General features: G+C 35.7%; 1 protein-coding gene across 1 annotated transcript in view; it reads left to right on the top strand.

Annotated features, from left to right (window-relative positions):
- SHCBP1L (SHC binding and spindle associated 1 like) overlaps positions 1-24,065 on the top strand; it is a 44,289-nt gene extending 20,224 nt beyond the window's left edge. Inside the window, exons 7-11 of the mRNA XM_059937620.1 lie at positions 2,049-2,154; positions 20,041-20,194; positions 21,420-21,670; positions 22,526-22,648; positions 23,814-24,065. Of these exons, the coding sequence (XP_059793603.1) occupies positions 2,049-2,154; positions 20,041-20,194; positions 21,420-21,670; positions 22,526-22,648; positions 23,814-24,065 (886 nt within the window). The remainder of the gene's footprint in view (positions 1-2,048; positions 2,155-20,040; positions 20,195-21,419; positions 21,671-22,525; positions 22,649-23,813) is intronic.
- The last annotated feature ends 2,886 nt before the right edge of the window (positions 24,066-26,951 follow it).

The following is a 26,951-nucleotide window of genomic DNA, read 5'->3' as shown; positions in this document are numbered from 1 at the left end:
GCCACTATCAATCACCCTGATACTAAAACTATAGAAAGACATAACAAGAAAACTACATAAACTATCCCATATAAATATAGATGCAAAATCCTCAGTAATACTTTAACAAACTGAGTCTAGCAACATATAAAAAGGATCATACATTATGACAAGTGGAGTTTATCCCAGGAGTGCAAGGTTGGTTTAACATATGAAAATAAATCAATGTAATACACAAAAAAGCCATATTATCATCTCAATTGTTATAGAAAAATCATTTGACAAAATTCAACACTCTTTCACGATAAAAATTCTCAAAAAGCTTGGAATAGCATGGATCTTTCTCAACCTGTTTGAGACCGTCTATGAAAAACCTATAATTAACATCATACTCACTGATGAAAGAATGGATATTTCCCCACCTAAGATCAGGAACAAGACAAGGATGTCCGTTCTTGTATTCAATCATACTAGAGTTTCTAGCCAGAGCGGTAGGCAAGAAAAAGAAATAAAAGTCATCCAGATCAGAAAGGGAAAAGTAAAATTATCTGTACTTGCAGATGACATGCTTGTATATAGAAAATCCTATAATGAAATACTGTTCCATGCTATAAAGAAATAAATTGCTGATACACAAAATAACATGATGGATCTCAAAATAGTCTGACTGAAAAAAGCCAGACACAAGAGAGTACATAGCATATTCCATTTTAAAATTCCATTAAAAAATTCCAAGAAAGGGAAATCTATGACAGAAAGCAGATCAGTGGTTTTCTGGGAGTGGGTGTGGAGGATTGACTGCAAAGATGCATGAAGGAACTTATCAGTATGATGGGAATGTTCTGTATCTTTATTATGATTGAGTTAAATGGGTGTATACATTTGTGAAACCTCATAGAATGGTTCATTTAAAATGAGTGTCTGTTATGTAAATTATACCTTAATAAAGGTATAATTTTAAAAATCACATATACCTTTAATTTCAAAACTAGGATTGTATGATGAACTACTTATTTCCTGCATGTAAGATGCTTTACTCTTTGAGCAACTAGTAATTAGCTATACGGTGAAAAAAATGTATGAGTAGTTCTCTCAAAATCAAAACCAATTGCTTAAATAGGTATAAAAATGCTGAATGGGTTTGATTTTGAAATGTTAAATGAAACTTTTGCTTTGGAGGACATTGCTAGTATCTTAAAATTCAAAATTTAATAATTGGTGTCATAAATTCTTAGAAACAGTTTTCTGAAATTTTAAGCTTTACAAAAATATTAACAATTGAAATATAAGCTGAAAAATATTGGTATTAATGCTGCATCCCATTAGCATCAAGCAATAATCAAAGTGCTGCAGAGAACCCAAAAGATTACACCTAAGGAGACTACTGGTAAATATGTTGAAAAAGGAGTATCCCTTTTGGCTGACAGTAATGGTAAAAGTTATACTCAATTTTTTTTTTCTTTCTTTTGATGACACTTAAATGATTGATAGGAAACAGGAACTGTAAAGAAAAGCAGAAAGAAGAGAAAGAATGGAATTAACTAAAAGTGCTGAACATCAAACAGTTAAAAAGCAATGAAGAGGGAAGCTAGAATTGTTCTGCTGGGAGGCCAGCAGCCAACTATATCTATGGAGAACTTAACCTTTGAAACAAAAACAATCTGTTAAATGAACATAGTATCTCAAATTAGGCATGTCCCCAAACATTCTTATACCTCAGTATCACAGACATAACCTATCGCTGCTTCAAGTGTCTACAATTCAGTGGATTATGAAAGTACAATCAAGAAAATTTCTACTGTATTGAAAAGTTGAGATGACTGTAGTGGGTTGCATGCAGATTTTCATTAAAATGAAAAGATTTTAGAATTCAAAGGTTTAAACACTCAGTTATCTAAAAGATTTCAATTGTTCCATTGCTCTCAAGTTGCTCATTGCTCTCAAGAAGCTTAAAATTAGTGAAACCTATTTCTCAAAGATGCTTAGTACCAAGTTTTAATTTTCTAAGTAAGTATATGTTGAGTCTTTTTCATGTTAATTTAATCATAAATAAATGTTTTCAACTTCAGAGTTCATGGGCCTTTCTTTCCAAGAATTCTGAGGCGTAGGAAAGGAAAAAGAGACTTTGGAAAGACTATAACACATATCGTAGCAAAAGTGATGACTACTGACATGGTAAGAAATACACTGTTTTTATTTGTTCATTTATATAGCTGCATATAATCAGAAAAGAAGCTCTTTGAAGGTTGGATTCTTATCTGACAGTAATGCCTTATTTCCTCCATTACGTCCAGCTCAGAGATTGGCAATTAATAGGTACTAAATAAATATATGTCAGCAACTATTTACAGAGTACTAGTCTTGTTGCCAGGTGCTATGCTAGTAGCTACAGGAGACAAATATGAGAAATACTGCATTTGAGGGAGATACGGTTTTGAACCAGACCCACAGTCTTGTTTCTTCCATACATTTGACAAGTTTGAATTATGGTGGAGATATGGACAAGTAAATAGGCTATTACAATTACAACACAAAATGATAAATGCTATGATAGGAGTATGTACAGAAGGCATATAATATGCGTACATAAGCCAGAGTTAGGAATTCTGGCAGTGCTGGCTGGAAAAAATAACCAGATGAAACCTGAAGGATGAGTGTAAATTTAACCAGCCCAAGAGGGGAAAGTGTTCTAAGTCACAGTAAATATTTCTATCTCATTTGACCTCTCAGTAGCATTTCACAGCTCTCTCCTTGGAATACTCTTTTTCACTGTCTTCTGTTACAATACTTTGCTGGTTTCAGTCACTCTAGTTTTTTTATCCTTCTGTCCTCTAAATGCTTGGAACTTATCTTTTTTCTGCACTATAATATCCCTAAGTGATTTATCTGATCTCTTCCCATGACTTCAGTTATATACACTGATAATCTAAAATGTGTATCCACAGCCCACATTTTCGTTCTGAGCCCCAAACCTATATGTCTAGCTGCCTATTACTCATCACCCCTTGATTACCTCATGAGTACTTCAACTCAGATGTCCACGATTAAATTCATGATCTTATCCATTGACTTGTTTATATTCTAGAGTTCTCTGTTTCAGTAAATGGCACCACTATCTACCCAGTTGATAATTACAATCTTCTGAGAGTTAGCCTAATCCTATCCCTCATCACCTTCATGTACCCTCTTTTATTCCTCATTAATACCATATCCTGGTGTACACCATGTTGTTTCAGAGAGCTACTGCACATCCTTTAGGTCTCAATTTAAATGTCATTTCCGTAGAAAAAAGCTTTCTCAACCTTCCAGAATACATTATACTACATATTCCCATGTACGCTGCACTTTCCCTTATTGGCACTTTTCCTTATCATGACTGTATTAAATACTTTTGTGGCTATCTATTGCATGTCTGTCGCTTTTACTAGAATATGAGCTTCTTGAGAGCAAGGGGTGTATGTTTACCATTCATACAATCACCTAGCATGATGCTTAGCACGAGGTAGGTGCTGAGCATTTTTTGTTGAATTAGTAAATGAGTGCATGTTTGACAAGAGAGTATGGGGTATATGTGAACAACTAAAAGAAGTCCAGCAAGGATGGTGTTAAATACCTAGGAGGAGAGTGGTTAGAGATAAAGCTGGACTACTAGACTGGTCTTATCTGCTATTCTACCCATTTTTATTATTTTCAACAAAATTTAACTTTCCTTTGATTTGCTTATTAGATCAGATTTTCAATAACATTAATTATTCCACCAATTATATTTGTAAATATCTTTTAAAACATCATTGTAAAGTAAGGTATAGATTTTGCTTTTATCTCCAGCCTTTTAAAATATTTTTATTTTTACTTACCATTTTTTTGGTTTTAAATCTGTTTTTGGCTTTATTTTCCTATATGGCAGTAAGAAATTTCTTTGATTTTTATTCAGTGCTTTGCAACCCTGTCTTCATTTGTGTAAGTAAATATCCATGAACTTCAGAGGACAGGATAATGAGAGGAAGGCTACTCTGAGAAGGCAGTATCATCAACTTCCACTTTGCTTAGATCTTTGATTTTAGATTTACCTTTGAGGTTGACAAAATATTTTAATTTGACGGTAGTCACAGCTATGTACATAAGCCTTTAACAATTTTCTCAACTTTGAAGATTCTTTACTTGGTGTTTTTCCTCCTCTATACTCTCTCCTTAAACAGTTTTATCCGTGCCCATCATCTTTATGCTGGTGATCTTCACAAGTAGTATAGCAAAAAGGCATGGACTTTGTAGTCAGGTAAATAGCCTGTCTTGGGCAAGCTGCCTAACCTCTGAACCTCAATTTCTATTTGCAGAGTGCTTTAAAAAGAGAAAAAACTGTGTACTGTGCTGATGAGGAGGATGATCTCTGGAGCCAAACTGCCTGGATTCAGATTCTGGCTTTGGCACTTACTACTTATGTGATTTTCAACAAGTTATTTACCCATTTGTGCTTTAGTTCCTCATTTGTAAAATGGGGATAATACCTCATTTCCTTATTTATAGAGCTATGAGTGTTCCTTATTTATAGAGCTATGAAGATTAAATGAGTTCATATTTGTGATGTGCTTAGAATAATGGCCAGCACATAGTAAGTACTAAATAAATGTTTTATTACTACTATTACGGCTACCACCACCACTGACACCTTATAGGGTTTTTTGAGGATGAAATAAGATGCTATGTATAAAATACCTAGCAGTGTCTGGCACACAGTGGTTTTTCAGTAAATTCATTCCCTTTTCTCTTTCCCTTCTTGCTTGTATTCTTTGCTGACCAACATTACAACAAGCTCTTCTCAGCATCTTTACCTTATGTCTCACTAACATACAACAATCCTACATTTGAACTTAATAATTTTTTTTTTAATTTTTGAATTTTATTTTATTTATTTTTTTATACAGCAGGTTCTTATTAGTCATCAATTTTATACACAGCAGTGTATACATGTCAATCCCAATCACCCAAATTAGCACACCACCATCCCCATCCCCCCGTGGCTTTTCCCCCTTGGTGTCAATACGTTTGTTCTCTACATCTGTGTCTCAACTTCTGCCCTGCAAACTGGTTCATCTGTACCATTTTTCTAGGTTCCACATACATGCATTAAAATACATTTGTTTTTCTCTTTCTGACTTACTTCACTCTGTATGACAGTCTCTAGATCCATCCACGTCTCAACAAATGACTCAATTTCATTCCTTTTTATGGCTAGGTAATATTCCATTGTATATATGTACCATGTCTTTATCCATTCGTCTGTCGATGGGCATTTAGGTTGCTTCCATGACCTGGCTATTGTAAATAGTGCTGCAATGAACATTGAGGAGCATGTGTCTTTTTGAATTATGGTTTTTTCTGGGTATATGCCCAGTAGTGGGGTTGCTGGATCATATGGTAATTCTATTTTTAGTTTTGTAAGGAACCTCCATACTGTTCTCCATAGTGGCTGTATCAATTTACATTCCCACCAACAGTGCAAGAGGGTTCCCTTTTCTCCACATCCTCTCCAGCATTTGTTGTTTGTAGATTTTCTGTTGATGCCCATTCTAACTGGTGTGAGGTGATACCTCATTGTAGTTTTGATTTGCATTTCTCTAATACTTAGTGATGTTGAGCAGCTTTTCATGTGCTTCTTGGCCATCCGTATGTCTTCTTTGGAGAAATGTCTATTTAGGTCTTCTGCCCATTTTTGGATTGGGTTGTTTGTTTCTTTAATATTGAGCTGCATGAGCTGTTTATATATTTTGGAGATTAATCCTTTGTCTGTTGATTCATTTGCAAATATTTTCTCCCATTCTGAGGGTTGTCTTTTCATCTTGTTAATGGTTTCCTTTCCTGTGCAAAAGCTTTTCAGTTTCATTAGGTCCCATTTGTTTATTTTTGTTTTTATTTCCATTACTCTAGGGGGTGGATCAAAAAAGATCTTGCTGTGATTTATGTCAAAGAGTGTTCTTCCTATGTTTTCCTCTAAGAGTTTTATAGTGTCCAGTCTTACATTTAGGTCTCAAATCCATTTTGAGTTTATTTTTGTGTATGGTGTTAGGGAGTGATCTAATTTCATTCTTTTACATGTAGCTGTCCAGTTTTCCCAGTACCACTTATTAAAGAGACTGTCTTTTCTCCATTGTATATCTTTGCCTCCTTTGTCATAGATTAGTTGACCATAGGTCCGTGGGTTTATCTCTGGGCTTTCTATCTTGTTCCATTGATCTATGTTTCTGTTTTTGTGCCAGTACCATATTGTCTTGATTACTGTAGCTTTGTAGTATAGTCTGAAGTCAGGGAGTCTGATTCCCCCAGCTCCGTTTTTTTCCCTCAAGACTGCTTTGGCTATTCAGGGTCTTTTGTGTCTCCATACAAATTTTAATATTTTCTGTCCTAGTTCCGTAAAAAATGCCATTGGTAATTTGATAGGGATTGCATGGAATCTGTAGATTGCTTTGGGTACTATAGTCATTTTCACAGTACTGATTCTTCCAATCCAAGAACATGGTATATCTCTCCATCTGTTGGTATCATCTTTAATTTCTTTCATCAGTGTCTTATAGTTTTCTGCATACAGGTCTTTTGTCTCCCTAGGTAGGTTTATTCCTAGGTATTTTATTCTTTTCGTTGCAATGGTAAATGGGAGTGTTTCCTTAATTTCTCTTTCAGATTTTTCATCATTAGTGTATAGGAATGCAAGAGATTTCTGTGCATTAATTTTGTATCCTGCAACTTTACCAAATTCATTGATTAGCTCTAGTAGTTTTCTGGTAGCATCTTTAGGATTCTCTATGTATACTATCATGTCATCTGCAAGCAGTGACAGTTTTACTTCTTCTTTTCTGATTTGTATTCCTTTTATTTCTTTTTCTTCTCTGATTGCCGTGGCTAGGACTTCCAAAACTATGTTGAATAATAGTGGTGAGAGTTGACATCCTTGTCTTTCTCCTGATCTTAGAGGAAATGCTTTCAGTTTTTCACCATTGAGAACGATGTTTGCTGTGGGTTTGTCATATATGGCCTTTATTATGTTGAGGTAGGTTCCCTCTATGCCCACTTTCTGGAGAGTTTTTGTCATAAATGGGTGTTGAATGCTGTCAGAAGCTTTTTCTGCATCTATTGAGATGATCATATGGTTTTTCTTCTTCAACTTGTTAATATGGTGTATCACATTGATTGATTTGCGTATATTGAAGAATCCTTGCATCCCTGGGATAAATCCCACTTGATCATGGTGTATGATCCTTTTAATGTGTTGTTGGATTCTGTTTGCTAGTATTTTGTTGAGGATTTTTGCATCTATATTCATCAGTGATATTGGTCTGTAATTTTCTTTTTTTGTAGTATCTTTGTCTGGTTTTGGTATCAGGGTGATGGTGGCCTCATAGAATGAGTTTGGGAGTGTTCCTTCCTTTGCAATTTTTTGGAAGAGTTTGAGAAGGATGGGTGTTATCTCTTCTCTAAATGGTTGATGGAATTCACCTGTGAAGCCATCTGGTCCTGGACTTTTGTTTGTTCAAGATTTTTAATCACAGTTTCAATTTCATTACTTGTGATTGGTCTGTTCATATTTTCTATTTCTTCCTGGTTCAGTCTTGGAAGGTTATACCTTTCTAAGAATTTGTCCATTTCTTCCAGGTTGTCCATTTTGTTGGCATAGAGTTGCTCGTAGTAGTCTCTTAGGATGCTTTGTATTTCTGTGGTGTCTGTTGTAACTTCTCCTTTTTCATTTCTAATTTTATTGATTTGAGTCCTCTCCCTCTTTTTCTTGATGAGTCTGGCTAAAGGTTTATCAATTTTGTTTATCTTCTCAAAGAACCAGCTTTTAGTTTTATTGATCTTTGCTATTGTGTTCTTTGTTTCTATTTCATTTATTTCTGCTCTGATCTTTATGATTTCTTTCCTTCTGCTAACTTTGGGTTTTGTTTGTTCTTCTTTCTCTAGTTCCTTTAGGTGTAAGGTTAGATTGTTTATTTGAGATTTTTCTTGTTTCTTGAGGTAGGCTTATATAGCTATAAACTTCCCTCTTAGAACTGCTTTTGCTGCATCCCATAGGTTTTGGATCGTCGTGTTTTCATTGTCATTTGTCTCTAGGTATTTTTTGATTTTCCCTTTGATTTCTTCAGTGATCTCTTGGTTATTTAGTAACGTATTGTTTAGCCTCCATGTGTTTGTGTTTTTTATGTTTTTTTCCCTGTAATTCATTTCTAATCTCACAGCGTTGTGGTTGGAAAGACGCTTGATATGATTTCAATTTTCTTAAATTTACTGAGGCTTGATTTGTGACCCAAGATGTGATCTATCCTGGAGAATGTTCCGTTTGCACTTGAGAAGAAAGTGTAATGTGCTGTTTTTGGATGGAATGTCCTATAAATATCAATTAAATCTATATGGTCTATTGTGTCATTTAAAGCTTGTGTTTTCTTATTAATTTTCTGTTTGGATGATCTGTCCATTGGTGTAAGTGAGGTGTTAAAGTCCCCCACTATTATTGTGTTACTGTCGATTTCCTCTTTTATAGCTGTTAGCAGTTGCCTTATGTATTGAGGTGCTCCTATGTTGGGTGCGTATATATTTATAATTGTTATATCTTCTTCTTGGATTGATCACTTGATCCTTATGTAGTGTCCTTCCTTGTCTCTTGTGACATTCTTTATTTTAAAGTCTATTTTATCTGATATGAGTATAGCTACTCCAGCTTTCTTTTGATTTCCATTTGCATGGAATATCTTTTACCATCCCCTCTCTTTCAGTCTGTATGTGTCCCTTGGTCTGAAGTGGGTCTCTTGTAGACAGCATATAGATGGGTCTTGTTTTTGTATCTGTTCGGCAAGCCTGTGTCTTTTGGTTGGAGCATTTAATCCATTCACGTTTAAGGTAATTATCTATATGTATGTTCCTATGACCATTTTCTTAATTGTTTTGGGTTTGTTTTTGTAGGTCCTTTTCTTCTCTTGTGTTTCTCAGTTAGAGAAGTTCCTTTAGCATTTGTTGTAGAGCTGGTTTGGTGGTGCTGAATTCTCTTAGCTTTTGCTTGTCTGTAAAGCTTTTGATTTCTCCATCGAATCTGAATGAGATCCTTGCCAGGTAGAGTAATCTTGTTTGTAGTTTCTTCCCTTTCATCACTTTAACTATATCATTCCACTCCCTTCTGGCTTGTAGAGTTTCTGCTGAGAAATCAGCTGTTAACCTTATGCGACTTCCCTTGTATGTTATTTGTCGTTTTTCCCTTGCTGCTTTCAGTAATTTTGCTTTGTCTTTAATTTTTGCCAATTTGATTACTATGTGTCTCGGCGTGTTTCTCCTTGGGTTTATCCTGTATGGGACTCGCTGCGCTTCCTGGACTTGGGTGGCTATTTCCTTTCCCATGTTAGGGAAGTTTTCCACTATAATCTCTTCAAATATTTTCTCTGGTCCTTTCTCTCTCTCTTCTCCTTCTGGGACCCCTATAATGTGAATGTTGTTGCGTTTAATGTTGTCCCAGAGGTCTCTTAGGCTGTCTTCATTTCTTTTCATTCTTTTTTGTTTATTCTGTTCCGCAGCAGTGAATTCCACCATTCTGTCTTTCACTTATCTGTTCTTCTGCCTCAGTTATTCTGCTATTGATTCCTTCTAGTGTAGTTTTCATTTCAGTTATTGTATTGTTCATCTCTGTTTGTTTGTTCTTTAATTTTTCTAGGTCTTTGTTAAACATTTCTTGCATCTTCTCCATCTTTGCCTCCATTCTTTTTCTGAGGTCCTGGATCATCTTCACTATCATTATTCTGAATTCTTTTTCTGGAAGGTTGCCTATCTCCACTTCATTTAGTTGTTTTTCTGGGGCTTTGTCTTGTTCCTTCATCTGGTACATAGCCCTCTGCCTTTTTTCGTCTTGTCTATCTGTCTGTGAATGTGGTTTTTGTTCCACAGGCTGCAGGACTGTAGTTCTTCTTGCTTCTGCTGTCTGCCCTCTGGTGGATGAGGCTATCTAAGAGGCTTGTGTAAGTTTCCTGATGGGAGGACTGGTGGTGGGTAGAGCTGACTGTTGCTCTGGTGGGCAGAGCTCAGTAAAAGTTTAATCTGCTTGACTGTTGATGGGTGGGGCTGGGTTCCCTCCCTGTTGGTTGTTTTGCCTGAGGCAACCCAACACTGGAGCCTACCTGAGCTCTTTGGTGGGGCTAATGACAGACTCTGGGAGGGCTCACGCCAAGGAGTACTTCCCAAAACTTCTGCTGCCAGTGTCCCTGTCCCCGCAGTGAGCCACAGCTGCCCCCTGCCTCTGCAGGAGACCCTCCAACACTAGCAGGTAAGTCTGGTTCAGTCTCCCCTGGGGTCACTGCTCCTTCCCCCTGGGTCCCACTGCACACACTACTGTGTGTGTGTGTCCTTCAAGAGTGGAGTCTCTGTTTCCCCCAGTCCTGTCGAAGTCCTGCAATCAATTCCCACTAGGCTTCAAAGTCTGATTCTCTAGGAATTCCTCCTCCCATTGCCGGACCCCCAGGTTGGGAAGCCTGAAGTGGGGCTCAGAACCTTCACTCCAGTGGGTGGACTTCTGTGGTATAAGTGTTCTCCAGTCTGTGAGTCACCCACCCAGCAGTTATGGGATTTGATTTTACTGTGATTGTGCCCCTCCTACCATCTCATTGTGGCTTCTCCTTTGTCTTTGGATGTGGGGTATCTTTTTTGGTGAGTTCCAGTGTCTTCCTGTCGATGATTGTCCAGCAGCTTGTTGTGATTCTGGTGTTCTCTCAAGGGGGAGTGAGAGCACCTCCTTCTACTCTGCCATGGTGGTTCCTCGACCTGAACTTATTAATTTTTTGTACATATCCTGTCCCTAGTCCTCCTGTATTCTCTATTGAGTTAATGTGCTAAATATCCTTCCAGTCAACTACATATGTTAAACCATATATGTTTAACTTCTTAAAGAACCACTAAACTGTTTTCCACAGTGGCTGAACCATTTTACATTCCCACCAGCAATGTTTGAGGGTTCTGATTTCTCCACATCTTTATCAACACTTATCTGTCTCTTTCATTACAGTCATCCTAGTGGATATGAAGTGGTATCTTATTGTAATTTTGATTTTCATTTCGTCTTTTCATGTGCTTGTTGGCCATTTGTATCTCTGGTTTGGAGAGATATCTCTTCAAGTCCTATGCCCATTTTTGATTGGGTTGTTTGTCTTTTTGTTATTGATTATGAATTCCTTGTATATTCTGGATACTAGATTCATATTAGATGTATGTTTACGTATGTTTTCTCCCATTTCATAGTTGTCTTTTCACTTTCTTAATAATGTTCTTTGATGCACAGAAGTTTTAAAGTTTGGTGAAGTTCAATTTATCTATTTCTTCTTTTATTACTCATGCTTTTGGTATCATACCAAAGAATCCATTGCCAAATCCAAGGTCATAAAAATTTAACCTTATGTTTTCTTTTAAGAGTTTTATAGTTTTAGCTCTTATATTTAGGTCATTGATCCATTTTGAGTTAATTTTTGTATATGGTGTGAGTGAGGAGTCCAATTCTATTTCTTTGCATGTAGATATCCAGTTGTCCCAACACCATTGTTTAAGAGACTGTTCTTTCCTCCACTGAATAGTCTTGGCACCCTTGTTGAAAATCAGTTGGCCTTGGTTGTATGGGTTTATTTCTGGGCTTTCAGTTCTGTTTCAGATAGTGTCTATCCTTGTGACAGTATCACACAGTTCAATTACTATAGCTTTGTAGTAAGTTTTGAAATCAGAGGTGTGAGTTCTCCAACTTTTTTTCCAATACTGTCTTGGATATTCAGGGTCCCTTGCAATTCCATATAAATTTGAGGATAAGATCTTCCATTCTGCTAAAAAGGCTATTGGAATTTTGACAGGAATTACATTGAATCTGTAGATCAATTAGGGTAGTATTGCCATCTTAGCAATATGAAAATCTTCCAATCCATAAACATGGAGACTTTCAATTTACTTAGGCGTTCTTTAATTTCTTTCAGCAAAGTTTTGTAGTTTTTACATAAAGACTTTCACCTTATATGTATGTAAAAATTATTCCTAGATATTTTATCATTTTGGATGCTCTTGTAAATAGAATTATTTCCTTAATTTTCTTTTCAGATTGTTCATTGCTGGTATATAGAAACAAAACTGACTTTTGTGTTGATCTTGTGTCCTGCAACTTTGCTGAATTTATTAGCTATCATACTTTTTTGGTGAATTCTTTTGGGATTTTCTATGTATATGATATGTAGAATCATGTTGTCTGCAAATAGAAATAGTTTTACTTCTTCCTTTCCAGTCTAGATGCCTTTTATTTATTTTTACCTAGTTGCTCAGGCTAGAACTTCTTCTAGCTAGTACAGTGTTGAATAGCAGTGGTAAAAATGGGTGTCTTTGTTTTGTTCCTGATCATAGGGAAGTGTTACAGGATGAACTGTGTCTCTCCAGAATTCATATGTTGAAGTCTTAATCCCCATACCTCAAAATATAACTACATGTATTTGGAGATGGGTATTTAAAGAAATGATTAAGTTAAAATGAAGTCCTTATGGTGGGTCCTAACCCAAACTGCCTGATGTCCTTATAAGAAGACAAAATTTGGACACACAAAGAGATACCAGGGTGCACATGCACAGAGGGACAACCATGTGAAGAGGAAGCAAGAGGGTGGCCATCTGCAAGCCAAGGAGAGAGGTCTCAAAAGAAACCAAACTTACTGACACCTTGATCTAGGATTTGCAGCCTCCAGACTGTGAGAAAATAAATTTCTGTTGTTTAGCTAACTAAGTTTGTGGTATTTTGTTACCCTAGGAAACTAATACAGGGAGAAAGTTTTCAGTCTTTTATGATTGAGTATGATGTTAACTGTGAGCTTTTTGTAAATTATGTTTATTGTGTTGAGGAAGTTCCCCTCTATTCCTAATTTTTGAGTGGTTTTTATAATGAAAAGGTATTGGATTTTGTCAAATGCTTTTTATACATCAATTGAGATGATCCTGTAATTTCTTTCCCCCCTTCATTTTATTAATGTAGCATTGATTGATTTTTATATGTTAAACTACCCCTGAATTCCTGGGATAAATCCCACTTGGTCATGGTGTATAACTCCTAAAATACTGTTGGGTTTGGCTTGCTAGAATATGTTGAGGATTTTTGCATTTATATTCATAAGGGAAATTGGTCTGTAGTTTTCTTCTGGTGTCTTTGGCTTTGTTATCAGAGGATGCTGGCGTCATAGAAGGAGTTAGGAATTGTTCTCTCCTGTTTTTGGAAGAATTGGAGAGAAGAATTGGTGTTAATTCTTTAAATGTTTTGTAGTCGTTACTAATGGAGCCATCTGGTCCTAGATTTTCCTTTGTTCTGAGGTTTTTGATTACTGATTCAATCTCTTTACTTGTTCTAGGTCTGTTCAGATTTTCTATTTCTTCTTGACTCAGTTTTGGTAATTTGTGTATTTCTAGAAATTTGTACACTTCATTTTGTTGGTATGAGACTGGAGCATTTGTTGGTGTACATTTGTTCATAATATTCTCTTATAATCCTTTTTATTTCTAGAAGTTCAGTAGTAATGCCTCCACTTTCATTTCTGATGTTAGTTATTTTTTGCCTTCTCCCTTTTTTCTTAGTTTAGCTAAAGGTTTGTCAATTTCATAGATCATTTCAAAGAATCAACTTTTGATTTCATTAATTCTGTTGTTTTTCTGTTCTCCATTTCATTTATCTCTGCTCTAATCTTTATTATTTTCTTTCTTCTGGTGACTTTGGATTTAGTTTGTTCTTCTTTTTCTAGTTCCATAAGATATAAAGTTAGGTTACTGATTTGAGATCTTTCTTTTTTAAAATTTATTTATTTTATTTTTGGCTGCATTGGGTCTTCATTGCTGCACGCGGGCTTTCTCTAGTTGTGGTGAGTGGGGGCTACTCTTCATTGTGGTGCGCGGGCTTCTCATTGCGGTGGCTTCTCTTGTTGCAGAGCACGGGCTCTAGGCACGATGGCTTCAGTAGTTGTGGCACACGGGCTCAGTAGTTGTGGCTCGCAGGCTCTAGAGCGCAGGCTCAGCAGCTGTGGTGCACGGGCCTTGTTGGTCCGTGGCATGTGGGATCTTCCCAGACCAGGGCTCGAACCTGTGTCCCCTGCAATGGCAGGTGGATTCCCAACCACTGCACCAACAAGGAAGTCCCCAAGATCTTTCTTTTTTAATGTAAGCATTTATAACTATAAATTTCACTCTAAACTCTGCTTTGAGCATCCCATAAGTTTTGGTATGTTGTGTTGTTTTCATTCACCTCAAAGCATTTTCTCATTTTTTCTTTGGGTTTCCTTTGACCCATTTGTTGTTTAAGAATGTTGTTTAACTTCCACATATTTGTAAATTTTCCAGTTTTTCCTGCTGTTATTCTTTTTTAAATCAATTCCATTGTGGTCAGAGAGGATACATTTATTGAAACTTGTTTTGTAGCTTATCATATGGTGTATCCTGGAGAATGTTCCATGTGCAATTAAGAAGAATATGTATTCTTCTGTGTTGAGTTCTGTGTGTATTAGGTCTAGCTGAATTATAGTGTTGTTCAAATCCTGTTTCCTTATTGATCTTCTGTAGATGTACTAGTCATTATTGCAAATGGAGTATGGAAGTCTTCAACTATTATATTATTGTAGAACTGTCTAGTTCTCCCCTCAGCTCTGCCAGTGTTTACTTCGTATATCCTGGGGCCTCATTGTTTCCTGCATACGTGCTTATTATATCTTCTTGATGAATAAATTCTTTTTGGTCAATATATAATGTCCTTCTTTGTCTCTGGTAAAAACTTTTGACTTAAAGTCTATTTTGTTTAATATTAGTATAGTCACTGCAGTTCTCTTCTGGTTACTATTTGTATGGAATGTCTTTTTCTATCCTTTTACTATTAATTTATTTGTGTCTTTGGATCTAAAGTGAGTCCGTTGTAGACATTATATACTTGGATCATGTTTATCCATTCTACCAGTCTCTATCTTTTAATTGGTGATCTTAATCCATTTACATTTGAAGTGATTACTGATAAGAAAGGACTTCTGCCATTTGCCATTTTATTTCTATATGTCATATTCTTTTGTATTTGATGAGTTTTTTCTAGTGTTTTGTTTGACTCACTCCTCATTTCCTTTCCGTATATTTTTAGTTATCGTCTTAGTGGTTACCATGGAGATTACAATTAACATTCTAAATTTATAACAATCTAGTCTGGATTGATACCAACTTAGCTTCAATAGCACATAAACACTCTGCTCTTTTACAGCTCCATTCCTACTTTATGTTGCTATTGTCACAAATTACATCTTTATACATTGTCTGCCCATTAACATGGATTTATAATTGTTTTATGCATTGCTCTTTTAAATCGTACAGGAAACAAAGAAAAGGAGTTACAAACCAAGATTATAATAGTACTGGCTTTATATTTACCCATGTATTTGCTGCCTTTGCTGGAGTTACTTCTTCATATGGCTTTGAGTTACTATCTAGTGTTCTTTTCCTTCAGTCTGAAGGACTCCCTTTAGCACAGGGAAGATCCAGCCTTTGTTTATCTGGGAATGTCTTAAGTTTTTCTTTATTTTGAAGGATAGTTTTGCCAGATATAGAATTCTTGGTTGATAGTTTTTTTTTCCCCCTTTCAGCACTTTAAATATGTCATCTCATTGGTTTCTGGCTTCCATGGTTTCTGATGAGAAATCATGTTAATCTTACTGCCAATCCTTTGTTCATATTGAATTGCTTCTCTCTTGCTGCTTTCAAGATTCTCTGTTTTGGCTTTCAACAGTTTGATTATAATGTATGTTGGTGTGGATCTCTTTGTATTTATTCTGCATCCATTAAGCTTCTTGGATGTGTTGATTCACATCTTTCAACAAATTTGGAAAGTTTCCAACCATTATTTTTTTCAAATATTCTTTCTGCTCTTTTCTTTCTCTCTTCTTCCGGGATTCCTATAATATCGGTGTTCTTGATGGAATACCACTGGTCCTTTCAACTTTGTTCATTTTTCTTTCTGCTCCTTAGATTCGATAATTGCAACTGTTCTATCTTCAAGTTTGTTATTCTTCTGCCTGCTCAGATCTGATATTGAACCTCTCTAGTGAGTTTTTCATTTCAACTATTGTACTTTTTTGTACATTTACTGTACAGCTATAGAATTTCTATTTGGTTCCATTTTATAAGTTTTATCCCTTTATGGATATGCTCTATTTATTCATCTGTTGTTCTCTTGGTTTCCTTTAATTATTTATCCATGGTTTCCTTGAGCTCTTTGAGGCTATTTAAGACAGTTGATTTAAAGTTTTGTCTGGTAAGTCCAAAGTCTTTACTGGACTTCCTCAGAGATGGTTTCTGTCAATTTCTTTTTTGCCTGTGAATGGGCCATAGTTTCCTGTTTCTTTGTATGTCTTATAATTTTTGTTGAAAACTGGGTATTTTTAATATTATAATGTGGTAACTCTGGAAATTGGATTCTACCCCATCCCCAGGGTTTGCTGTATTGGTTGTTTAGGACTGCAGTTGTCCATACGTTTAGTGAATTTTCCAAACTGTTTTTGCAAAGGCTCTATTCTTTTTCGTGTGTGGCTGCTGAAGTCTCTGTTATCTCAGCAGTTAGTCAGTGACCTGACAGAAATTTCCCTAAACACCTGCAGCTAAAAAGAAAAAAAAAACCCAAAAAACTCCTTGTCTTTGCAGATTAGCTCTGAGTTGAGGCACTCCTTCAAACTAAGCCAGGCTGCCTACAACTCTGCCTTAGTTTTCACCTCCTGCTTGCACAGGGCCCAGTGATCAGCCAGAAGCACAAGCCTAAGGTCTTTACAGATCTCTTCTGAGTATGCATCCATCCCTGAGATTGTGCATTTTACTGTAGATTCCCCAGTATATAACGTAGCTCTTATTCCCCCAAGAATCTTCCTCCTCAGCCTCCTCATTTGTAGGCTTTTCCTTGCCCTTCCTTCATCCTTTGTCCCAGGTAGCTTTGGGTAGAGTATGTCTTTAAATGCTTTCATCAGATGCTACTTATAAAGCTGCTCCATCCTGAGGGAGGTGAAACAAAGGTCAGTTTCTTTGCCAGTCCCTCTCCTGAGATACTGATCATCAGACAGGTCAAAATGCACAGTCACAATTTTTTGAGAATAAGGTCCCTATTTCCCCCACCCCTCACCCATCCCAGTGCCAGCAAGCCACATCAGAAATATGGGCTGTTGCTATTCACTCAACTGCTGCCAGTCTGGAGAATGGGGTATGGTTAGGCAAGTAAGTAAAAACACCAGAACACTTTCTTACTGAATTTTAACAATCTCTTCATCTAGCACTTCCTTGGCTGCTATGTTTAATTAGATTTCAGAGTTACAAAAAACATTGATTCTGTCGATTTTTGCCAATTTGTTTGCTTTAGAAGAAGAACTAATTCTTGGAGCTCTTTACTCCACTATTTCCAGGATGTCACCTCTTTCTTGTATCTTTCTCTCTGCTCTGTCCTTCCTGAATGCATTGGGAGATGCTCAATTCTGTTTTATCTTAAATAACAAAACAATATCTACCCTAAATACCACATCTTTGTCTCTTCCCTTGCAGAGCCAAACTTCTTGAAATATTTGGCTGCACTTGTCTTTCCTTCTTTCCCATTCATGCCTCTACTCACTGTGATCTGGTTTCTGCCTCCAGAATACCAGTGAAAATGCTCTTGTGGTCATGTGGGACCAAGCTGTGGCAAAATGTAGTAGGAATTACCGTCTCTTTTAATCTTTCAGCAGCATTTGACATGATCAACTACTTCCTCCTTTCATGACATCTTGATCTGATTTTCTTACCACCTCTTTGGCCACTCCTCAGTTTTCTTTGTAACATCTTGTTTTTGCCTGTCCTTTAAATGTTATTCCTCAGTGTTCTGTACAAGGGTGCTACCTTTTCCTTTTTATACATTCTTATAGCTAATCTCACCCATTCCCATGCTTGAATTATCATACAAGTAACCAATTCTAGGATCTTTATACCTTGTCAGATTTCAGTCCTGTATTCTAGATCCTTATATAGATGGTCTACTGGATATCTCTGAGTGACTCCACTGGTACCTCAATTTAACTGGCACCAAAATTAAACTCATTATCTTCCCCCATCAAACATTTTTCTCGTGTTTCCTGTTTCAGTGAATAAGGCAAATATAAATGATGGGAATTCCCTGGCAGTCCACTGGTTAGGACTCTGCGCTTCCACTGCAGGGGGCATGGGTTCGATCCCTGGTCAGGGAACAAATATCCCGCAAGCCGCACACATGGCATGGCCAAAAAAAATTTATATATATATATATAAATGAGATGTATTCTAGAGTTCTTCCAAAGTATTTACAGAGGTAGTCCTTGTACTGTCTGCTACAGAAGTATTTAGAGTATGTAAGATGTAATACAAGCACAAATGACTGTATTGGTTTGCTGATTTAGTGAGGATTATAAGAGTTTCATATCTATATCTGGAAAAAAATGTTCACTCCTGCTTATCAAAGAAAATTAAAATGAAGCAGTGAGCCTATTAAAATGGCAAATATTTTTATACATTTAAAAGATACCCCATGATGAGCTTGCAGAAAAGTGAGTTCTCAGACCAAGTTTCAATTGGTTAAACTTTCTTGGAGGGTGGTTTAGCAATATGTATCCAAGAGGCTTAAAATGTTTTATACCTTTTGACTTAGTAATTCTCAATCTAGTTTATCCTAAAGAAATAACTAGAGATGTGCATAATGATTTATTTGTGGTATTATTTTTGTAATATTGAAAAAAATTGTAAGCTGTCTAAATGAGGGTAAGAAGATCATAATATAAATTATGACACATCTGTATGATGTATTATTATGTAACTCATAAAAATTAGGCTTTGGAGACACAGACGTAGAGAACAAACATATGGACACCAAGGGGGGAAGGGGGTGGGTGGGATGAACTGGGAGATTGGGATTGACATATATACACTAATATGTATAAAATAGATAACTAATGAGAACCTGCTATGTGGCACAGGGAACTCCACCTCACTTCGCTGTACAGTAGAAACTAACACAACATTGTAAAACAACTATACCCCCAATTAAAAAAAAAAATTTAGGCTTTGAAAAAATATTTAAAGACATGGGGAAATGTGATATAATGTAATGAGAAAAATCAGGATTCAAAACCATATGCATCTATGGTATGATACATTGGTATTATGAATAAATGAATATACACATGGGAAAAAGACAAGAAGAAAATATCTATATAAATATATTTTATTTAGGTTAAAATTTCCATTCTTGTTATGCTTTGTTTCATTTTCTGTTTTTTATAATAAGTGCCTCTTATATAATAAGAAAAAAATATATGAATGATGATGCCATTTCTATTGGGATAAAAGAATAGGCACTTTTTCAGAGTATATTTTTAGTTACCAGATTTTATTTTTAAAGTTCCTCATTCTTCATGGCACTAATAATGAAGTTCTCTCCCCTTTCCTACTCCCAGTGCAAATTTCTGGTAATTTTTTGATTTTAGTTCTAGAATCTTTAATATATAAATTTTTGTTGGTTTACCAAAATTTTAGGGTCAGTTTGAGTTAAAACAAAGTAGTAGTTTCCAGTAGGAAAGAGATCTGGTGTCATCAAGACCTAGATCTAAAACTTAGCTTCACCACCCACTAACTCCGTGTCCGTGGGCAAATCATTTACTCTCACCGAGTTTCAGTTTCTTAACATTACAAGGGTATAATAATACTTTACCTCAAAGGACTGTTGTGAGGCTTAGGAGGTAATATGTAAAGGTCAAAATATGACTTCTGGCTGTATTTAATAGCTGTAAAATTACTAGTGATTGTAATCATTCACTAGTGAATATAATTGTAATGAGAAAATCCCTTTTCATCATTCCTTAATTGATGGACTGATACTTTGAGCATTTAATGAACATAAATACATACAGTATTTACAGAGCACTACCTATAAAAAGTAAGTCTTTGGGAAAAGCACATGTTACCAATGAGTTAACTGATTAAAATGACCTGTTTCAGTTTGACCTATTTTTTTATTTCTTTTTTTCAGGTAAAGGACTTATCTTCAGACACACTTCTTCAACAGCATGATGATTTGGATTTGGCTTTGGATAGTTGTTATAGTGGAGATACAGTAGTTATTTTTCCAGGAGAATATCAAGCTGTAAATCTTGCTTTATTGACTGATGACATCGTTATAAAGGGTTAGCAAGGCATCCTTTGCAATTTTTTAACAGCAATGTATGCTGGACAAACTGTATATTATAAACATGGTTAATCAGATTACTAGAAATTAGAACAGGGTTTTATGTTTCATGAAAATCCCTTATGTGCCTTTTACAATTAAGATTTTCTCACCTGTTCAGTAGTATATTATCTGTACAGGTGACCTCGTTTGGACATACTGTACCAGAGCAAATCAATCAATGAGACCACTTTTTCCCCATGATAATGTAGCACTACAAGCAGAGATTCTAAATAAATAATCAAAATCAGAAAAAAAAATCAGTTCACAGTATCTTCTATTAGCTCTATATTTTTATCTAAACTACTTTTTTCTCCTCTGTCTCCATAGCACTTCATAGCACTCTAGTAGGAAAACCTAAATGTGAGGCTATATTAAAATATCCTCAGCATTTTCTCAAAAAGTTTAATTCACATGCAAACTCACTAAAATACAAGTAAAAAGCAGAGTTTACTAAATTTCTTTTAGGTTCTGAACATATTTAGTGACTTTAATTTTGCCCTTTTACATTAAAGTAAGGTTATTCCCCTTGTCTAGCCAAAAGAAAAGACAGATTACTTAAACTTTGCTATCAATTCAAAAATTGAGCAAAATTTTCACTAGATTTTGATGACTGTAATCAGTTATATTTTGCTGAACTATATGTGTAATAAGGATCATATTTGTAATTTTAAAAATTGGTAGTCTTCTTAAAGATCCAACCCCTTATTTTTGGACTGATGTTAAGTTTAGATGATTGCTCAGACTACTCTAGAACAAAATTATGGATATGATTACATTAATCTTGTAACCTAATTCAAGTCTCTGCCTGTCTTTTTCGTTATGGTAATTTGTAATGGTTTTGAAACCAGGTTTTGGTAAGATACTTTTTGTATCTTACACATTTTGTAGATGACTGCTCACTATATAATATAGGGAAATATAAAGTGGAAGGAGTATGTTGAATAAGTACCATAGGTACATTTAGATTGATTATAAACCCAGATTCTTGCATCATGGCATCAAATAAGGACAAAAGACTACATTATAGTTAAGTATCTAATTAGTTGACTGAATAATTACAGATGTTACTTATTAAAAATGTGTGAAAAAAACTTAGTAAGAGCAAGTATTATTGAATGGCTAAAGGGCTTTAAGCTTTGGGAGTACTGATTTAATTATGTATTTTTGTCTTTATACATCAGGAATTGGAAAGCGAGAGGAAATTATGATTACTTCTGAACCTTCTTATGACAGTTTTGTGGTGTCCAAAGCTGATAATGTGAAATTAATGCATCTATCTTTGATACAACAAGGGACAGTTGATGGTATTGTGGTGGTGGAGTCTGGTCACATGACCCTAGAAAACTGTGTATTAAAATGTGAAGGAACAGGAGTGTGTGTTCTTACAGGAGCTGCTTTGACAATTACAGACAGTGAAATAACTGGTGCCCAGGTATTTTATTTTATAAAACTTATGGGTTTATTTGGCTATTGATAACTTTGAGTGATCTTAATTTGGAAACAAAGGGTAACAATTATTTTATCTTTGAATTGAATTATAATTAAACTTAGAAACTGATAAAAGTAAATAAAATGAGGACAAGTATAAGTGTGTCATTATACACTTAGTACACTTAGGAAAAGTAAACTGCCTAAGTCCAAAGTAAGAAATTACTAGTTTTGGTTTATGTGTGATTTTTTTAAAAATCTAGGAATCAGTGGCTGTAAAACAGATCATGAGTTAGTTACTTGATGGTTTACTTAAAAAGATATAAGTACTTATAAGCTATCAGACATTGCTGTAAGGTATTGTGATTAGTTCTGACAGCTTGAGTCTAAAGATAACAATCACAAAGACCATTAAAGGACTAGAAAATTGAATGAAAAAAAGATTAAAGGAAGCAGAAAAATAAGACCTTTTTATAGAATGACTTTTTCTTAGTTCCCACTAAAATGAGGAAATACTTAAGCAGAATTATGAGGGATTTAGAGTATATATAAATGAATTTTTATAACTATTGAAAATAATTGCTTAAAGAGATCTTTGACTCCCTTCTAAGACTTGATTTGGGTAGGAGAGCAATGTTATACGCCATATGACTTCAACCTTCCTTCTAGGCCTAATGATTCTCTGACACAGTTTGTTTTAAACATTATCTCCACAAAATTGTTGTTTGCACTATCATGTATTTTCATATAACTTAGTGTGTTTAGATTGCTAATATAGAATTACAGTTTTCAAATCTAAAGAAAATTTTGGAGAGGTGCATGTGTTTTATAGATTGTTTTATTTGCTTTTAATTTACAGGGTGCTGGTGTTGAACTGTATCCTGGAAGCATAGCTATTTTGGAAAGGAATGAAATTCATCACTGTAATAACCTCAGAACAACTGACAGTTCAAAAAGCACCTTAGGTGGAGTTAATATGAAGGTATTTTCATATTTTTTAACATAGAATTGTTGTAAGAATTATAAATAATTATTAGAAAGATACCTTCAGTCTTAAATTTTAGTCTAAATGTTATTGTTGATTTGGAAAAGTATGGTACAAGTAATTAAAATATGGTTTAAATGATGGTTGATAGGAAACAAGTTTAGTCTTATTTAATAATTTCAACTTAAATTCTTAGTAAATAACTTTGAATATGAGAAAGTAGGGAAGTTCTCTTATAAATGTTTTTTCATTGAGCAGACTTGTAATACATTTTCCAAGGTAAAGCAAATTAAGAGGATAAATATATTAAATATTTTAAGTCTTACTTTCAAACTTTGTAAAATAATTTAAGCTAACCAATTAAAACATTAATAGCAATAATTTATAAGTGAAATGCCTTCCCATTCCTTTCTACTTCTATAAATTCTACCTTTCTAGGTCCCTCTCTAGACTCGTATAGTTAATGAAGTTTTCCCTAGAACACTAATTTACATATCATTAAATTATTTTCATCTTTAGCATTTTCATTATCTGAAATTATTTTCATATTTATCATGTTATATTAAAAAGTCAGCTTCATGGGATATTGCTGTATCCCCATCTAGAATCAGTTGTCTTTATCAATAATGGATAAAATTGAAAACTCCATTTTTAAAAAAAAAATTTTTTTTAATTAATTAATTAATTTATGCCTGTGTTGGGTCTTCATTTCTGTGCGAGGGCTTTCTCTAATTGTGGCAAGTGGGGGCCACTCTTCATCGTGGTGCACGGGCCTCTCACTATCGCAGCCTCTCTTGTTGTGGAGCACAGGCTCCAGATGCGCAGGCTCAGTAGTTGTGGCTCACAGGCCTAGTTGCTCCGTGGCATGTGGTATCTTCCCAGACCAGGGCTCGAACCCGTGTCCCCTGCATTAGCAGGCAGATTCTCAACCACTGCGCCACCAGGGAAGCCCGAAAACTCCATTTAATATTAAAACTTTTTGTAGTTAGTATTACATTAATCCAGTGTGAGGAAAATAATACTTGTTCAAAACTGAGAGATTCAGTTGTTCTAAAGAAATGTGTAAACTCAAGAATAAGTTCTAGAGTTTATGAGATGTTCATTAGTTCATATTTTATTTTTATAGAAATTGAAAAACTAATTTCCTTGAATAATTTAACAGGTTCTTCCAGCACCCAAGTTGAAGATGACCAATAATCATATTTACAACAACAATGGCTATGGAGTAAGCATTCTTCAACCAACTGAACAGTTTTTTATTGTAGCAGAAGAAGCCCTCAGCAAAGGGGCTGCTTCAGGAGATAAAAAAGATGATAATATGCTCTCCAAAGTAATGCAAAATCTGAATCTGGAAATGAATAATAATAAAATAGAAGCAAACTTAAAGGGGGATATCAGAATAGTAACAAGTTAAAGCATCTGGATCTATGTTAAAGTTTTATGTTTCAGATATTTAATAAATAATTCTTGTATCCCACAGAAATGGTAGTTTTAATTAAATTTGAAACTTAATTTAAAAATTTAAATATTTAATGCTCTTTCACTGAATGATTCATTTTAACATGTTTTTTTAAATAAGTTTGAGATATAATTCACATATCATAAAATTCACACTTTTAAAGTATATAATTCAGTGGTATTTAGTATATTTTTAGTATATGGTAACACCATCATCACTAATTCCAAAAACAAATGTGGTTTTATTTTTTTTTAATTAATTTATTTATTTATGGCTGTGTTGGGTCTTCGTTTCTGTGCAAGGGCTTTCTCTAGTTGTGGCGAGTGGGGGCCACTCTTCATCGCGGTGTGCGGGCCTCTCACTGTCGTGGCCTTTCTTGTTGCGGAGCACAGGCTCCAGACGCGCAGGCTCAGTAGTTGTGGCTCACAGGCCTAGTTGCTCCGCAGCATGTGGGATCTTCCCAGACCAGGGCTCGAACCCGTGTCCCCTGCATTGGCAGGCAGATTCTCAACCACTGCGCCACCAGGGAAGCCCCAACAAATGTGGTTTTAAATATTGTTTTATGTAGTCTTAGTCCAATAAGAAGCTTTAGGTGTTTTATGTAGAGAATTGAAAAAAAAAAAAAAGTTTATGGCCAATATCTGATTCATTCCCATTTATCTGTGCAGGTAACTGGAATAAGGTAAGATAGCACTATGTTTAGGCTTAACTATAGGAAACAAGAAAATTCAAAATAAGAGAGGCAAAAAACAAAGAAATGTACTTCTCCCTCAAAGTCACACACATTATTTCAAGTTTCATGCCTCTCTCCAGCTAGAATCTGATCACATGGCTACATCTAACTGCAAATGAAGCTAGGAAATATAATCTTTAAATTGGATGGCCATGTGTCCTCTAAAATAGGGTGTTTGTTTTGTAAGAAACTGGTCTTTTTCACAAAGCTTAGCTTACATTGATTTTAGGATGTAAAAGGAAATAAGCACTCAGGCTTCAGCCCCTAATCTTTCCTTCCACAATTTGACTTTTATTCAATACTTTGTGTTATCTGTAACTTAGCAAAGGTGACCCTGTGTTGCTATAGAGAATCTCTTGAGGCTGAGAGTTGAATAAAGTATAGTAGCTGTTCTTCAGTGTTTCATTGAATAGCTTTTTTTTTTTTAAACACAAGGTCTTCTTAGCCAGGTGACATATAATTCCAGGGAGGAGGCCTTAACAAGAACAATCTCCCTATAATGAATTTGATAAGCTGTAAAAGTGGGGATTTTCCTTCACAATCCTCTTCCTCTACTTCCCTGTTTTTGGCTTTAGGAAGAGTATGTGATGGACAAAGATAGGCTCTTTTGAGTAAGCAGAAAGCAATAGCCTCACATGAGCAAATTTCTCATTCATTGGTTACTTGCCTCCTTTCTGTTGCTGCCATTGGTTTCCAACCAATTACTTTTTTCCCCAGGCCCATTCAGAATACAGGGTTTTTTTGTTTTTTTGTTTTTTTTCTCCTATTCTCATATCTCTAAAGCATGCACAAAGCATTTTTAAGATTTTGTAAGAAATCTGAACTTTGATAAAGTTATTTTTCTCCTTCACCCTCCCACCCTTATATTTTTCTCTCCATCATAACAAACTACCACAAATTTAGAGGTTTAAACATCACCAATTTATCATCAAACAGTTCTGTAGGTTGCAGTTTTGGCATGGGTCCCACCAGCCTAAAATCAGTGTTGACAGGGGTTTGTTTCTTTCTGGAGGCTTTAGGGGAGGATTTGTTTCCTGCTCATTTGGGTTGTTGGCAGAATTCAGTTCCTTGCAGTTGTAGGACTGTTTTCTTGATGGTTGTCAGCTGAGGGCTGTTCCCAGCTTCTGGTGACCAACTGCATTTGGGTTACGTCCTCCTTCCTCCATCTTCAAAGCCAGCAACAATGGATTGAGTCCTTTTTCTGCTTTTAATTTCTTCTGCCTCATCTCTCTGAGCCAACTCTTCTGCCCCCTCCCTTCCACTTTTAGGGACTCATGATTAGATTGAGCCCACTTGGATAATCCAGGATAATTTCCCCATCTCAAGGTCCTTAACTTGAATTACATCTGCAGAGTCCCTTTTGCCATGTAAGGTATGCATTCACAGGCTCTGGGAATTAGCATGTGGACATCTTTGAGGAGCCATTATTCTGCTTACCACTTGTCTTAACCAATTTTCTAGGTCAAGGGAAGACAAATCCTAATTCTACTCCTCAAATGGGATTTAAGAAGTTTCCTCCACCAGGACCAACCAATGCATAGCTTTTATACATTTAAAAGAGATTCTAATTTAGAACAATGGCTGAGAACAATGCCCTGAGAAAACCATAATTCAAAAAGAAACATGCACCACAATGTTCACTGCAGCACTATTTACAATAGCCAGGACACGGAAGCAACCTAAATGTCCCATCGACAGATGAATGGATAAAGAAGATGTGGCATATATGTACAATGGAATATTACTCAGCCATAAAAAGAAATGAAATTGAGTTATTTGTAGTGAGGTGGATGGACCTCTGTCATACAGAGTGAAGTAAGTCAGAAGGAGAAAAACAAATACCATATGCTAATGCATATATATGGAATTAAAAAAAAGTGGTACTGCTGAACCTGGTGGCAGGGCAGGAATAAAGACACAGACATAGAGAATGTACTTGAGGACGGGGTGAGGGGGCGGGGGGGGGGGCGAGTGGGGAGCTGGGACGAAGTGAGAGAGTGGCATGGACATATATACACTACCACATGCAAAATAGATAGTTGGTGGGAAGCAGCGGCACAGCACAGGGAGATCAGCTCCATGCTTTGCAACGACCTAGAGGGGTGGGA

Source organism: Balaenoptera ricei, chromosome 1 (genome assembly GCF_028023285.1).
Source record: "Balaenoptera ricei isolate mBalRic1 chromosome 1, mBalRic1.hap2, whole genome shotgun sequence".
Classification (NCBI taxonomy): domain Eukaryota; kingdom Metazoa; phylum Chordata; class Mammalia; order Artiodactyla; family Balaenopteridae; genus Balaenoptera; species Balaenoptera ricei.
The sequence above is the reverse complement of the archived record's forward strand: the minus strand, read 5'-3'. Positions and strand labels throughout refer to the sequence as shown.